The sequence below is a fragment of the Amblyomma maculatum genome, chromosome 1 (assembly GCF_055883805.1).
Source record: "Amblyomma maculatum isolate TAMU_Amacu chromosome 1, ASM5588380v1, whole genome shotgun sequence".
NCBI classification, from domain to species: Eukaryota; Metazoa; Arthropoda; class Arachnida; order Ixodida; family Ixodidae; genus Amblyomma; species Amblyomma maculatum.
The window spans coordinates 56,016,850-56,033,489 of NC_139344.1; the positions used below are offsets into that span (position 1 = coordinate 56,016,850).

The 16,640-nt window shown below is 49.0% G+C and overlaps 1 protein-coding gene across 1 annotated transcript; it reads left to right on the forward strand.

Annotated features, from left to right (window-relative positions):
• The first annotated feature begins 7,775 nt into the window (after nt 1-7,775).
• On the forward strand, nt 7,776-12,831 carry LOC146202414 (endothelin-converting enzyme-like 1). The gene is made up of 2 exons (XM_084588167.1): nt 7,776-8,553; nt 10,694-12,831. Exons 1-2 carry the CDS (start codon nt 8,245-8,247, stop codon nt 12,731-12,733), a joined length of 2,349 nt encoding a protein of 782 aa, XP_084444293.1. The 5' UTR covers nt 7,776-8,244; the 3' UTR covers nt 12,734-12,831.
• The last annotated feature ends 3,809 nt before the right edge of the window (nt 12,832-16,640 follow it).

Genomic DNA, 16,640 nt, shown 5'->3' on the forward strand with positions numbered 1-16,640 from the left:
TGACAGCTGGTGTGAGGGCAACACCGACCCGGATCCTCCTAAGCGCAACCTCTTCTGCAGGGGTGAGACAGCGGGGAAGGGACATCGCACACGGAGGGATAAGTGCACGTGTGCGGCGCCGGAGGTGTTCCTTTCTTGACAAAAGGAGGGTAGCGTCGTCCACTTTAAGGAGCCGTGGGATTGATGCGTCTTGGTTCACGAGGCGGGTTGCTAAATCAGCTTGAATTTGGTAAGGCAGCAGATCCCGTGGGACCCACTCAATGCGTACTGACTGTGGGAGGCGCGCCGCAAGCTGGTGGATATCTTGGCAAATTTTAGGGCAGCGGCTGACACGTCGGAGCAGACGTACTGCTTGAAGTGCTTCAGTGCGGATGATAACGTGGGCTGTATGGAGCATGGTTATGGAAGCCACAGAGCAGAGTGCCTCCTGAACTGCCACAAGCTCAGCGCAGAAAGATGTAACTGGTTCCGAAAGCTGAAACGTAGTGGTCTGATTCAGGCCAGGTCTCCGTGGACAGTAGATTGCTGTTTTGGCTTCACAGCCTTGCAGGCTTCCATCCACGTACACTACCATGGAATCTTGAGGCAGGTGAGTATCTTACTCTTCAAATTTCTGGCGAAGCAACGATGCCAAGTTGGCAAACGTTGGTCTGCGAATATCAGTTGGCTTGTTGTCTCCTAACTGTACAAATTTCCAGGGAGGGAGAATTGGCGCAGGTGGCTGAAGAATAATGTGTGACGTTGCATACGCCCTCAGTGCTTGCGTGGAATGTGACAAATTGGCCTTGAGTCTGCGAGCATCATGGCACTGCTGCACCAGTTCATCGATGGCGTTGAGCTGCGCATTCTCCTGTAACGCTACGACCGGTGTGAGTCGTGGAAGGCATGTTATGGTCCTCATAGCTTCTCGATTTACGGCTTCAAGGCGATCCCATTGAGCGCTTATAAAATACTAGAACTGGGCTTGATAAACAATACCTGGCTGCAGCACCGCAGTTAAATATCAGGTTCTTTTCTTCTTCTTCTTTTCTTGAAATTTCACTCCTCCCCCGATTACATGGACCAATCACTCTAATTGCAGAATACAGAATTTATTTACACTATGTACACCATTGCAGCACAACTTCACTTCAGTCAGGGTGCGGCCTCTCGTCACGGCACCCGAAACGAGTCTCCCTTTTTCCCGCGTCGATCGGACTCCTCGGAGCTTCTCCCCCTCTCCGGGTTCTCCTCTTCCCCCGTCATCCGGCGTCAGCGTAGCAGTAGTTTCAAGCTCTCCTCCGAATTCCTGGAAAACAACTCGCCGGCACGGCTGGGGGTGGTTGAGGTCGGATCGGGTGTCCTCTCGGGAGCGGCGCTTTTCTTCGGCCGACATCGCCGGCCGGCCGTTCGGCGCCAGCCCGCAGACTCCCTCCCAAGTTCGGGTCTTTCACAGGGAGGCGTCATCCACGGCCGCTTCTCTTGCACACATGCACGCACATACACACAAACGCCAACACACATGCGTCGCAGTCTTTCTATTTGTTCGTTCTTTCTGCCCACGATCAGGGCGCGCGCACTTGACACCTCCACCGCCACTGTGATGCGTGACTTATTGGAACGCGTCACACCTCACACAACACCAGTGCGCGGCTGATGTCCGTGATCCCCCTCTGGCGCACCATGACAACAAAAACAAACGCAGAAATGGAAACAAAAGGGCCCTCGCTCCCTCTGAGCAATGGAGCTGGTGTACACGCGCCGGCAGCGCGTCAGGCCAGGAGGTGCGGGATGCCTCCGACCCCCCTGCGGCGGAGGGCGGTCAGTCGGTTCCGTGTCCCCCATACGAATCGTCTCCAAGGTCGCGCCCCTTCTGGCAATTTGGTGTTTCCGCGTCCTGCTCTTTGTCCACGCACCGGACTTCATTCGTCGCTCGCAAAAGCTCCGATCGAAGCGCTTTTTGCCCAGGTTTCTTTCTGTCGAGCGGGATGCGCACTTCTTCCCTTGACGAAAATCTCTGCCAGCCTTGTGACCGGCCCGCACGCAATCATTCGAGGCCCGCCCCATTTTTGGTCGGCGCGACTGCCGTGGTACCTGCGGCTCACGCGGATGACCCGTGATTTCGTCTCCCTGGTCAGGCAAATTTCCTGCGGTCGCCTCATCGCAAACGCACGCGCTCGCACGGTCATCTATCTCCTTCGACGCATCGTTGACAGTTCGCTTACGCATGAATCCATTGATTTCTGCAGCCCTGTCATGCGCGCAGTGCCCGTTTTCTGCACTGTCGATACCGTCTGCCTCTGCTGCGATGACCGTTAAAGCCACATCTGTCTCAGCACATATCTCACCGTCGTCACAATCCGCATCCCGAGCTGTCATTCCTACGCGCCCCGCGGGTGTCGCTTCTACCCTCTCCGGATTTGTGACATTCTCAACAGCATCTCCCTCGGATGCAGGCGTGCTGTTCTGAGCATCGAGAAGCGCAGTGTCAACCGTGTTTACGTCTGTTTCTTTTGTTTCTCCAGAACGCACCTCAAACACCTCAGCAACTGCCTCCTCCTTCTCAACCTCGGCCTCATTGCCGCCTCCCGACTCTGTCAGTCTGCGGTCCAAACTTTCCGCTCTCTGACCACCTTCGAGACACTCCGCGATGCCCGTCCCTTTGTCTGGACTCACCGCTTGTTTCTTGCCGGCCGCCGCTGCCCTGACAGATTCCCCGTACTGCAATTTCGCTGCTGCCAATTTCATTTCTGCAATTTTTAGTTTCAATTTTAACCGTGCCATCTCCTCGGCAAACGACAACCCCGAGCCTCCGCTGACGCCCCCTACCTTTGCGCCCGCCACCAGCTCCATCTGCACATCTCCAGCACCCCGGCCCCATCCTTCCCCGCTACGGTCCCGCAAACTATGCCCCACAGTTGTCATAGTGCGCCGCGGAAGAGGGACCTACAAGACACCAACCTGTGTCGTGCTCCAAAGATGGCTTGGCCCGCTGGTCAGCGCCCGAGGTTCATGGCTCAGCCCTGGCTCCTTTGTTGTTCCGCCTCCGTCGAGTCCGTTGGCCGGTCAACTTCAAATCGGAAGATCCTTGCCGACTGCGCCAGTTAAATATCAGGTTCTTTTCTTCTTCTTCTTTTCTTGAAATTTCACTCCTCTCCCGATTACATGGACCAATCACTCTAATTGCAGAATACAGAATTTATTTACACTATGTACACCATTGCAGCACAACTTCACTTCAGTCAGGGTGCGGCCTCTCGTCACGGCACCCGAAACGAGTCTCCCTTTTTCCCGCGTCGATCGGACTCCTCGGAGCTTCTCCCCCTCTCCGGGTTCTCCTCTTCCCCCGTCATCCGGCGTCAGCGTAGCGGCAGTTTCAAGCTCTCCTCCGAATTCCTGGAAAACAACTCGCCGGCACGGCTGGGGGTGGTTGAGGTAGGATCGGGTGTCCTCTCGGGAGCGGCGCTTTTCTTCGGCCGACATCGCCGGCCGGCCGTTCGGCGCCAGCCCGCAGACTCCCTCCCAAGTTCGGGTCTTTCACAGGGAGGCGTCATCCACGGCCGCTTCTCTTGCACACATGCACGCACATATACACAAACGCCAACACACATGCGTCGCAGTCTTTCTATTCGTTCGTTCTTTCTGCCCACGATCAGGGCGCGCGCACTTGACAACCGCCCTCAACAACTGGCGTGCAACAGACGAGCCAGCGCCACCCGTTTAAGGAGAAATTGTTCTAACCAAACCCATAGTGTGAATAGCTTGCTTTTTTGTCTGAGAAAGCCAAGCAGTCGCTGATCTTGTGATAGGTTTCTTGTGATAAGTACTAAAGCAAAAAGATCTGATAGAGAAGAGGTTTCTGCATTGATTAGTTTAGCACTCTCATCTAAGTTTTCTGGGACAGCCCCATACATAATATTATTTGCAATTCGGTACAGCAGTTTACTGACCTTAAAAATTCTGAAATTCGAACGAGAGCCATACAATGTGACACAATACCGCAATAAGGATTCACCCAAAGCTCTAAAAACCATTCTGCGGTGCCTGATTGGGCAGGTGAACCTTAGCTTGTACAGTTGGGCTGAAACAGTTCGAAGACGATTGACAACATGCTGGATATGCGTAGCCCATGACAAATGTTGATTGAAGTAAAGGCCAAGGTATTTTACTGTAGATGAGAATGGCAAAGGCTCACATCGGACATCCACTACACCCAGCGTCATGCAGACAGTCGTTTCACTATCGGGTACATTCTTGTGTGGGTTTCTAACGCACAACAGGATAATTTTGCTTTTATTCAAATATATTTGGTTCGAAGAAAACCGCTGTACTATACTATAAACATCTGGTTGTAGCAAGTCTCTGGCCTGTTCAAAGGATCAATGGGACAGAAGTAGTGCTGTGCCGTCTACATACTGAAAAAGTTTGGACTTTAGTGCAAGATTGCTTAAGTGATTAATATAAATATTAAATAATAAAGGGCCAAGTATGAATTCCTGTGGGACCCCAAACTGGACTTGGACAAAATCACTGTATTGATTTTTTTACCATGACGGTTTGAAAGCGATTCGAAAAATAGTTCTTAAAGAAAAGTTGGTATGGTCCTCTGAATCCAACCTTATCTAACTTATATATCAGAATAGAGTGTTCAACAGTATCGAAAGCTTTAGCGACGTCTAAGAAAAGCCCGAGAGAAATTTCATTATGATCCATAGTTTCATTTATGTGGTCCGAACAGTCTTCGAGCAGGTCTATAGCACTTAACCCGCGCTGAAAGCTATACTGAGTAGGATGGATTACGGCATATTTTCTACAAAATGCTTCCATATTATTATAAACAATCTTCTCCAAAATAATGCCTAGTGTAGGCAATATAGCTATAGGTCTGTAATTATTTTTATCCTTCCTGGAGCCCTTCTTCGGCACTGTCCTAACCACTGAGATCTTGGCCAACTAGCCCGACAAGTTTACTAGAGATCTTCAGTCCGGCAGGCATTTCTCCAGTTCCAATGCAGCCATTCAGAATAAAGAGCAGTAACTACTTTTATTTTATTGAAGTTTTTTTGCAAATCTCGCACTCTAACTTTATCATATCCCGGAGGTCTGTGGGCAGAAAGGGAAGCAAGCGCTGTGCGCAGCTAATCTGTATCAGTTGACGGAAGAAAAGCAGAGTTGAGCAATTGCAAGCCGATATAACCCGGATGAGGGTTAGGGGCATTCTATTTCAGCTTACGTATCGAAGCGGCGAAAGAAGCATTAAATGAATTCGCGATATCTTGAGGCGATTCACGTGGAAATGCTCTAATAAGTTTTTCGTCTCAAGATTGTTGACTGGGCCTGACCAGCAAGTCGTTCAATATGTCCCACGTCTTTCGCACATTACGCCGGCAATGCGATAATTCTGCTGTAAAGAAGTGTTTTTTCTTAAGCCTTAATATAGCAGTGAGCCTGTTTCTAACTGCACGGTACTCCTGCTTGAGAGAAGAGTCATCTGGGTTCTTTTTGCACGAGTTCCATAATCTATCCTTTTCATATGATAACTTTCATCACTGGTTACCTTTTTTTTTTTCGGATTCCTGCGTCTTATCTTGACCTGACGTATTGCAAGGGCATATATTTTATTAAAAGTCCTTACAAGGCTCTCGTACGCCTCTATGTGACTCGAATTAATTAGACCGTCCCAGTCCGAAGTCTGAACTAATTCATCCACTATCGCATTATCGATAATAGTTATTATACTTGCGTCATTCCTATCCTGATGAGAATTGTCAAAAATGGATAAAGCTGTAAAATAATGATCAGCAATCTTTTGATGTAAACATCAGCATACATTTCTAAGGTAATAGAGCGCGAGGCTATGTGGTCAATACACGACCATGGTCAACCTATTGCCCATGATTTCGTCTCTAATATGACTGTGAATGTTGTTGTTTTTTCAATTCCATAGCTCGCAAGTAAATCCAAATAAACAGCAGTGCCTCGTTTTCCGGTTTGGCTGATATTTATATTTAAATCTGCAGCTATCACTAAGTTCTCGTCGCGCAAGAACCAATCAATGATGACAGTTCATCGAAAAAAATGTGAAGATCGGAGCTTGGAGGCCTGTATATAGCAATGACAAAAATTTTCAATTCAGAATTGCTCACTGAGAAAGCGATGGCTTCAGCTGCGGTAAATTCACATGGAATAATTTATGTAAGCCACGTCTTTCTAACATACGCCATGATACCTCCACCTTTACCCGATTCCCGACAGCGCGAAAAGGAGTTAAAGCCATGAAGTCCAAATGTATCAGATTCAGCTTGATTTATATTGGCCTCAGACAGCAATGTAAGTGGCTGAGCCAAATAAGTGTTTAGGAAGTTCCAGTGACGTTTAATACTTCTGACATTCACGTGAACGAGGTCCAGTACCGGTTTGCACTGAACACTAGATTCAGCTCTCACCTCCGTCCAATTGGAAAATGAATCAAACGTATTGAATATCTTTAGTGTAGGTTCAACAAGTCCCCTTCATTTGAGGCCTTAACAGCTCCCTGACCTTCCGCCTTCGTCATATAGACCTTGCCGTTTTTGATCCAAACAAACTTAAACGACAGCGTCTTAGCTGTCTGTTTCGCCTTCCAGAACAGGTGTTTTGTGTACTGCAGTAGATTTTCATTCACAAAAATGTCTTCTGAACTTAACGTGTATCTCTTACTGAGTCACTCATCTCGAGGGACCCGAGTGTTGAACTTCACGATTATGGGAGGTATTTTTCCCTTCTGAGGAGGCAGTCTGTGCATTGAATCAACCTGATCAGGTGTGTTCGAAGAGACTCCAAGTTTCAACGCTAGTTCTTTCAACACGACAGGTAGCTCCTCCTTGTCTGTCTGAGCAACCCCATGTATCTCTACATTGTTCCTCCTAGCGTATGCATCAAGGTTCGTAACTGCCTTGTGAAGCTCCGCTAACTCTTGGTTTTTTGCAGTCAGCAAAGATTCAAGGTCTGCTGTACGTTTATCAAGAGCTGCCACCTCGAGTTTGTGAGTACTGAGAGCAGTCTTCATCTCATCATATTTGAAACCAGATCCATTGACTATTCAGTTCCTTCAATAATTTTACCTTGCACTTGGATCTATTCAATTACTGTGTCATTTTTAGCAGACTGCGGTTGTATGGTCTTATCCAGCTTGTCGACTCCTGAGTTGACTTCTGAAAGCTTGGTGCTCAATGCACGGATTGCGGACATGACCTGTTTAAGCGTCGGCTGCTGAGAGTCACCGTCCTCTTCCTCAAGCTCAGATGACTGAATATCTACGCACGAGTTGCATATCTAGTCCTGTTTTATCTGCTTTTTAGACCCGCCAGTGCACTTTCCGGTATGGTAAACACATTTACACTCACTGCATTGTAAGCTCGGTTTGCCCCACTGCACTGGTTTTGAGCAAGTAGGACAATTTGAATCACTGGTTGCAGTAGACATGATGCTAAGCAAAAGAAAAATCAACGAAATAAATAGGCACCAAATAAGCGCAATTGCAGTCCGACGAAGTGCAGAATTTTCACAATGAAAGCAACAATGCTCGCCTAAGAAAGACGTAGCATGTTAGCGCCAGAGCAAGCACTCCGTCGGACTGCGACCGGCCTATCCGCTGCAGCTGCTCAAATAGCTTGGTGGGTCCCAGATAGGAGCTTCATCCGGGGGCGTAGTTCACATGTAGTCCATGCAAAAGCGATAAGCGGGTCCGGTGTCCACGCATGCGTGGCTAGGTGTTCCGATTCTTCCCAGCTCAGCACAGCAAGAAGCCCACAGCGCCGTTTTAGCCGAAGAGCGAACAGCGATGTCATTTTCTTAAGAAAGACGTAGCATGTTAGGGCCAGAGCAAGCACTCCGTCGTACTGTTCCGAGGTATATCTTTTAGCTGTTCCTATGTTTTCTAACAACGGATATTTTGTCTGGTTTCGTTTCTCCTTCCTGTTCCTTTCTTTAAACCCCGACTGCTGCCATTGTTTCAACCTGAAAAAAAAAAGCGGAAACGATTAGCTTTGCAGTTTGAATATTATCGCTTGCTCACATTTCGTCCCCGCCTGTATCGGGTCTTCATACCGACAAAGAAAAACGAAGCCGGTCACGAGAGAGCAGGTGCTGCGTGCAGCGTTCCGAACGTGGCGCGCGCCAACGCAGCAGCAGCAGGAACGGCGGCCGCACCCCACCGAGCCATCAGATTGAGTAGCCTCAGCTGAGGCTTCAAAAACACTCGACTCGTGCACAGCGTCCGGAACGATGCCTGGACCTGCTGACAGCGCGTTCGAGAGCGGGAATGCAGCGGCGGCGAACATTGCGGCGAGTTCTTCGAGCAGCAGCTCCACGAGCCGTTCCTCCGATTTGGATCTCGGCGGTACTAGCGGCACCAAGCGCTTTATCTACCCGCCAAGGCGGCCTGGCTTTCAGCGCCTTGGCTTCAAAGAGGTGACCGAGCTCCGAGAAATGCGGCGAGCTGCTCAGCGAGCGTTTGCGACCAGGGTGGTGACCACCGTAGAAGCCTCAGCCCAGACGACGGAGCCGCTACCTGATATGGGAACAGGGCTGCAGGTATGGTTCGCATGGCGGTGACTACGAGGCAGACGATCCTACATGAAAATATCCATAGGCAACCACTGACAAGATGAACTTCTGTAGGCCATTGTTAATGCGACAGTGTTAAATGCCCCGTTCTTAAGAAAATGCAACGTAGGCGTTGTGAGCGAAAAATCACGGGCATGCCGCTGGCAGACGGTAGTTGGCCGGCGATATGGCCGAGCACCGACTACGGCTCGTCGGGTTGTGGAACGTTAAGAGACCACATAACATGTCTGAGCTGACAGGCGCTGCCAACTGGGGCTTCCTCTTGTGGTAACCTACGACTGTATGTTGAGCATGTGTGGGATAATAGAAGTGAAAAGATTACTGATAAAGAGCAAAGTGCATCGTGTAGACGAGGGTCCGCAAAGGGAGTCGGCAAACGGAAGCCATTACCGCTGTCGCGCTGCCTGCTTAACCGCTGATAGGAAGCTCGGAGTCTGAAAGGAATTTGGCACGTATCGTCCGCGTTGTGATACTACGTCTTCCAAGAGGTCTTTCTCCAAGAGTAAAAACTCTCCCTTTGCTTATACAATGTATAGGCCACGGGTTATTGTAAACTGCAGGCCGCACTACCCACCCTCTAAAATGTGTCAAAGCTCAGGCAGTGGAACAGCATTGTGCCCAAGAGAGAACTACCCCATCTGCAGAAATTAGAAAGTTAATTCTTCGCAAATCGTGCTGTCGTTAAACTAGCGCATTTCCCAGATTTATCACGCGATACGTCAAAGCTATCATACCAGGTGCAGCTACAGCGGACAACTGGCGCCAAGTTGTGAATTATTCTTCCTGCGCAACCATGTCAAATTATATTTCAATCAAGAATGACTCTAAGGAAATTAAACGAGATAAAGCAGTTAATCATGCGTAAATAGATGTTCTTACAATTTTTGAATATTCCTAGATGAAATCAGCTAGTTAAGCAACTGAAATTTGAGTGAGTCGGTGAAAGGTTTGTCATAAGTTTCCAGATCACAGGGTCTGTTTCCGAGCATACCGCTTACAGCGCATATATGAAGCTACCATGGCTTGCATGTATCCGGGAGAGCCTTCTGTTCACCAAACAAATAGAGCTTCGGTGATGGTGGGTAGGGAGGTCGCAGCTTCCCCATTTTTTCCAAAAAGCAGATTATATGGCCTGTGAGCTGCGGACCGACCCTGAACATACTCGAAAAAGCAAGCCAGACGAACGGGACAAAGCGTAGACACGGGGTGCGCTTTTCTGTGGTTCCGTTTTTACCAGCTGGCATATGTCTATATGGCTTCCATTTTAAGGACTGTGTCCATACTTAGAAGCCTGGAACGCTGCTTAAGAAAGCCAGGTAGCGGAACTGGGAGCACGAACTTACCTATCATTTTACACCATCCATCGATAATTCCTGGCATTAACTGCAAAAAATCTCCATCAGGATGTTTGTTCGTATGAATAATTGAAATACTCCTCACGGACACCACTGCGCATATCCAATTTGCTTTCACTCAGTGGTGTAGGGTCTGCAATTTCAGCGATTTGCGTATATTTTTCCCACCGGAAGTGCCACATAAACTGATAACATCAAACTCCAGGCATGCATATACCTTTCTAATGGGTAAACGTGCGTATACTGTTAAATAAAGCGTCCACCTGCCGTTTTTATCAGCAAGCGAAGCACGCAGTTGCTGAACCGAAATTCTGGAAGGCAAAGTGACAAAGATAACGTTTGTAATCTGACTTGCGACGAGGACTAAATATATATGGGCGCTGCGCGCAGTCATGTTATAGGGCTAGGAAAATACAGCTTGGATTGAGCAACATGCACTGAGGTAGGAATTTGTATCGTCCTGCGCGTAAGCGTTCTTTTTTGTGTCCTGTTATTTTGATGAGCTAAATCTAAGCATTAGCGACCTCGGGGACCATTTTTCTGGCGTAAAGGCTTTTTCCTGACCTTGCATAATGTAAACGCCTTGAAGCACTGTACATGTATAACAAGAAATATATGTGTCCCCTTGCCCCCATCGAGAGTGTTCTACAACTGCTCTGGTGCTAACAGGCAACGAATTACTGCCTCTGTGAAGTTGACACTAAACTCGGTATGGAAAGGTGACGTCTTCGTTCTTCTCTCTACACGCGCAGGCAAGCAACGTGGCGGTTCGTCAGGTGCAATGGCACATGAACCCACGCTTCAAGAGGGTTCTCCTCGTGACAGCTATCTTCTGCGCCGTGGCCCTATTCATTTACTCGGTGTCTTCGCTCTGGATTCGAATTCAGTACCGTCACCTATTCCGCGCCACCTCCCGAGATACCTACAGCGATCACGCGCTCTTGCCGCTGTTCTCTGGATGCGACAGTACAGCGTGCAAGATGTACATGGGCGCCATAGAGTCTTCTCTTAATCGGTCCCATGATCCCTGCCAGAACTTCTACCGCTTTGTCTGCGATGGCTGGCAGCACCAACATCATTTGCTCTCTGTTCTCGACGCTGCTGAAGACATGATGTACAGCCGCGCACTCAGCACCATCGAGTGGGCTCCCCGTGGCATCCGAAAGCCGGATCCCACGGAGCCAGCTGCGTCGATCGTCGAAAAAAAGGTAGTCAATTTGGCCAGGTCATGCATCGAGCTCTCGGAGAGCAGCCTGGACATGCTAAAAAGGTTCATGGTCGAGCACCACCTCCCATGGCCCATGACATCACGCTGGGATTTGCTCGACATTCTGCTTGACCTATCCGGAAACTGGAACTTGCATTTGTGGTTCCAAGTTACCTTCGAACTGACACGTTCTCGTAACATAACTGGGAGCCCCGTGCTCACAATTGGCCACAGTGCGGCCTTCCGCACTTGGATCGCTTTCATGCGAACGTTCGCCGGCCAGCCAAGGGGAACAGCGCAATCAATACGGTACCAGCAGTACGTCCGCAACATGCTGCAGATTTTTGGCGTACCTGAATCGAAAGTCGGAGATATCGTCGCTACCATCGACGCGATGAACCGACTGACGCTCGAAGTGTTGGGGCCAGCAGTGGCCGATCCTGAACAAAGAATTCAGCGGATGTCAATCCGTAACCTGACCGAAACCACGACTCCCGGAATTGTTGCCGGACGCCTGCTGTTGCTGCTCAATGAGCACTTCATTTGGGCACAGCAGTTCTCTTCCAACAACATCGTACAAGTCGAAAACGCTGGCCTTCTCCGTGCAGTTGTTTACCTCCTGGGTGTCAAGTCCGAGACGCGAGAGGCGCTAACACTGAGCTTGGGCCTTCGCGTTGCTCATGAGCTAGGTTGGATGGCCGACCAGCGGATAGCGGATGTCACCCTGGAACTCCTAGGCCTCCCTACATCAGTGCACTCACGGCGTTGCCTTGTTCAGATCGAAAACAGCGTGGGCGTTGCGTGGCTGAGCCTGTTTCCCGCAAACCATGGATTCCAGACTCTCGTTAAGGATGTGAGAGAAGTCCTTAGTGAGTTCGTGACACGTCGTACCAGGTCCGTGCTTGATGTCCGGGCACAAGGCGACGATGCCACGTGGCGTTTCCTGGCCAGCGTGCTCCCTGAGCCTACACCAGGAGCTACATTTTTCGTCTACTGGCAGAACCTGATGAGCATACTGTGGAGGTTACAGCAACACGGCCTGACAAATGTCCTCAAGTCCGGCTCTGTGGTCACGCGTCGAAGCAGCGTTCACGGTACGATGACGGTCTCCCACGATTACGTTGTGTTCCCGCTCTACCACCCAGATCTGCCACCTGCTGTCAACTACGGCGGCGCCGGGCGCCTCATTGCGGACGAAATCTTGAGAAACGTCTTCCACGATCCCTTGTACGACAAGCGCCGCACCGGCCGACAGCCCACACCCATGCTCCATCGCAATGAAACTCCTATTTCCGAGTCCCCATCGGAGTGCTCCCCTCACTATGTGGACTCCAAGGCTCTTTTAGCTGCCTTAGGCGGCTACAGGCTGGACACGCTGCGGCACCCGAACGGCACCTCCTCCAAGGAGTCGAGCCTAGCTCAGGACCGACTTTTCTTCGTGTCCTCCTGTTTCGCCCTCTGTTCCAGCAGGGATTACGTGGACGAAGTCTATGGAGACGTCAGCAGACGCTGCAACGAGCCGGTCATGACTTTATCAGAGTTCATGGCGGCCTTCAAGTGCGAGCACAAGAATCATCAGCCCTGAGCTCAGCCCAGGCTCCCTTCGCACTTCCCATCTCTGCTTCGGATGTTCTCCTCTAAAAGCACCCAGAGTTTCTGGTTCAGTAAAGTGGTGGCTCCTGCTGTGCGACCCGTGTTCACTGCTCGGCGCCACTTGCCAAGGTGCACAATATTGAGCTAGCAAGGCTGTCAGTGAAGGCTAGAATAGTACGTGAGAAGGATGTACATGATTTGAATGACATAGTTACTGGCATTTATGAATGCAGTTATAGTTATACGCCGCCTACTCAATATAGCTGCTCTGCACTGCCAAATATAGATTATACTTTGATTCAGGGAGTTCTTTTTTTTTTTACGCAGCAAGAGGTCCATAGTATATCGATTCCACTTGCCCGTGTAAGTAGCACAAAAGGCTGAGATCTGCACTGGCAAAAGCATCTCCCTCCTCATCCGAGACTTCCAGTCTGCAGTATGGGTCAGTTTTAAAGGAGAGCATGTAAGCGTTGCGGAAAGGATGGTTGTTGAGGAAATTAAAAAAAAAAGACGCTTTTTTGTTCAGAAGGGTAGAGAATTGTGCAGGCGGCTATATCCCAAACAGCTAGGCGAAGAGCATTTTATGACAATGTTATGATGGTGAAAAACGGTGCAATAGTTATATTTCTGGGAACATGTCTATATAGCGACCTTATAGTGGAGTGAAAATGAGCAGCTCAAATTTCGACGGCCAGCATGAGGTTTGACCCATGGCGGTTCCTTATATGCATTATATTTCAACGAGCCAGTTTTGAAAGTACACAGTTAAGTGCATAGTGCATAGGTGGCATATAACAAGTTACTGTCATACAAGATGTTTCAGGTAGCACAAGCCAAGATTTAAACGACAGTATCTACATCTTGCGCGACATAGAAAATGATAAAGCCACGCCTCGCCAGCAAGCATGAACAGAGTACAAAATCGTTCCGTGGGCTACAACCACAGTGATAAGGCCACATGCTGACAACTGTTGAAAAACAACAAATAAAGATTTGAACGATTCGCAGCAATATTGAGGGGCTCAAAGCATTTCTTTAATCTGCGGGAATAATTGACAGAGTTCTCGGCGTCCCTTGATGCTTCCGCTGTCCAATGCACAGCCCTCTCTCGTTATCAAGTGGCTTAAGAAATGTGCGCGGCGCAGATAAAACGGAGAAAAGCAGTGCCCGTACTCCGAGTTTTGTTGTTTTCAGAAGTGTTCTTTTCGCCGTTTTCGCCCTCATCTGGTTGGTGGAAACGCCGTGACCGGAAGTGGCATGGCAACTGAAGTGACATCCGGCTCTAGTGTTTCCAGCAGAATCAGGAGATACGCGCTTTAAATAAGAAAATAACAAAACGCATTAAGGCACATTGGATACAAGAAGACGCTAAGGACACTGATCACAAAAAACAGACACTCTTACCCACCAAGCCCCTAAAAAGACTCACCCACAAGCCTCCCATTTGATCCCCGCTCCACTCTCCCAAACTTGGAATCTGTTGTAAAGAAAAGTGCAAGTGCCCTGATTTCCTGGTGCATTTACCCCCTCCCACAAACATAACGAGAATGGAGGAGGTATCCCTTACAAGAATTAGGGCTGGGGCGGTCCTTACCTCGTCGGTGACGGGCTGATGAGGCTCTCAAGAAGATTCAGTGCCGAGCCCATGCACTAAATGTCCAAGGTCGGCCACCAAGTGGACCTTCGCCACCTTTTATGGACATGTCCAAGGTGAGGCTCAAAGGAAGTACCTTTGCAAGGCAAACTGGACCACCTTTGCAGGCTGCGAGGTTCGAAACTGGGTTTGGGCTCACTACGGAGGAAGGGCGCGCAACGGGGTTTACGGAGCTTCTCCCAAACGCGCACTCCTAGAAAAGCCGAGCGCCAGGCCGGGGGACGCTTGTACCCATTTTTACCGGTGGGTGTCCGGCGGTGGGTTTCGAACTAACCACCTCCCGCAGCCGAGACGGGCGCTGTAACCAACTAGGCCACGGCTCTAGGACATCAAGAATAAGTGGTTGGACTGTCGGCTAAAAGGCAGGAAGACCTGAACTTGTGGCTAATAAACAACGTTAACAGCCGGACCTTTCTCCGGTTCTTAAAAACAAACTGCATGACTTATTTCAACTAAAAGACATCCCCATTCTATACCATATGGCAAGTCTTCGAATAAAAAAAAACGCGAACTCGGAATCTGGGCTTTGGAGGAGGGGAATAATTGGAGTAAATAGTGCAAGAAGCTAGCAGTTAGAATATACAGCATCAAAGGTGCGAGAAATATAGCGGCGATGGCCAAGTAGTTCCAGTCATCAGGAAACGAGGCTTCTCTTGGTGCTGCCGCTGGTTTCAACCCTTGGCCCTCTAGTATGAGTTGCGGCGCAAGTCAGTGTCGTACAGGAAGCTTCAGGTAACTTATGCCAAGCTTTAAACAACGACGACGATATGTAAATTAAAATCGACTGGTGCAGGAAAGAAGGCTTCGCAATGTCTTGGATTAGAGCTTGATGTCTGGCTTTTCTTTTGCACTGTCATGTTTAGTTTCCTGCTTTGCCACGGTACAAGACGACGTTAATCTTAGTTTGCCAAGAATTTGCAATGAAAAGATCAGACGCTACGCCAACCTTGCATAATTGGGGCGTGGAAAAATTTTAAAAAGATACTAGAAAAAACAAGGTACGCGCAAAGGATGCACGGTGTTTCTGCTCGCCGCTTCTTTTTATTTGGACTGAAGAACTATATATATATATATATATATATATATATATATATATATATGTATGTACAGATGGCCTGGCCGAAATCGTCGCCGTGTACAGCTCAGGGCCGCACGCAGCACCAGATCTCTCGCAAGACCATGCCTTTCGGAGACCCGGGTTGAGAGGCGTATGCATATCTCTTTTGAAAGGTGTAACATCCTGTGTGCATTATTTATTCACTGCCCAATGGTTTAGAGGAATTAGGGTCCCTAGAAATATTGCTAGTCTGTCGTCCGCCGGCCGCGACGGAGGCGGCCGCTGAATGATCGCTGCGGTGGCGCTGCGGTGAAGCGGAGTGCCACTGCCGACGGAGCAGACGACGCGCGCGCCCGTGCGCTTCGAAATGCATTCGCTGCATGCTCATTGTCAGGTGCCTTGTACATGCAATGCCGCTCTTTAGTCTTTGAGTTCAGTTTAGTCGTAATATTGAATTCGCAGCCGAGTTGTTGGCATAACCACAGATACGATGTTTTTTTTTTTTTTTTTTTTTTTTTTTTTCTCGTGAGCGAAGTTTTGCGCGCATGCCTCTGAGCCGATGTAAAAACGAAGCTGCTTTTTATACCCTATTATCCTGCTGAAGCTACCGCCGTGCCGTATTGTAATGAAGACTTCTGAGGATTTTGTGCAAACAATTGCGCTTGCATCGAGGACTATACTAGACGCACATTCTAGGCTCCAAGGACCATGTGTGCGAGCAACAGAGCGCTGTCGCCGGCGTTTTCATTCACGCTATAGTTTCATCTTAACTTCTTCGGACGTTTAGCTAAGTTGTAACACGTATGTAGAACTAGAAACTTTCGGATGCATGCACAATTAAAGCACGCAAGATGGGAACCCGAGCCCTTCAAATCGCATCGCGCTTCAGGCAAACTGCTGATAGGCATTCTTTGGTGCTTAGGAAGCCTAGTAGCCACTCATCAGAGTATGCCATCACTTTTGTTGACTTGCGTTTTGCAACCTCTAAAACATATTTTAACAGCCAGCTGTTAGTTGAGAGGAAGGGCACTAACACTTCTTTCAAACTCTGTCCTTGAAAGGTGTTCATTTTCATTTCACCTAGAGCTTTTACCAGCTTTGCCACCTTGTCCTTCGTACGACTAACTGCTCGAGACATAGAAGTCTGTTTCTTAATTTTTTCTTCTTCTTGACAGGGTGTTCTGAGTT

What these genes read in the sequence shown, in the direction of transcription:
- LOC146202414 (XM_084588167.1), top strand. Translation starts at nt 8,245, where the DNA reads ATGCCTGGACCTGCTGACAGCGCGTTCGAGAGCGGGAATGCAGCGGCG. An exon ending in ATATGGGAACAGGGCTGCAG is followed by an intron (nt 8,554 to 10,693) that starts GTATGGTTCGCA and finishes CTACACGCGCAG; the next exon opens with GCAAGCAACGTGGCGGTTCG.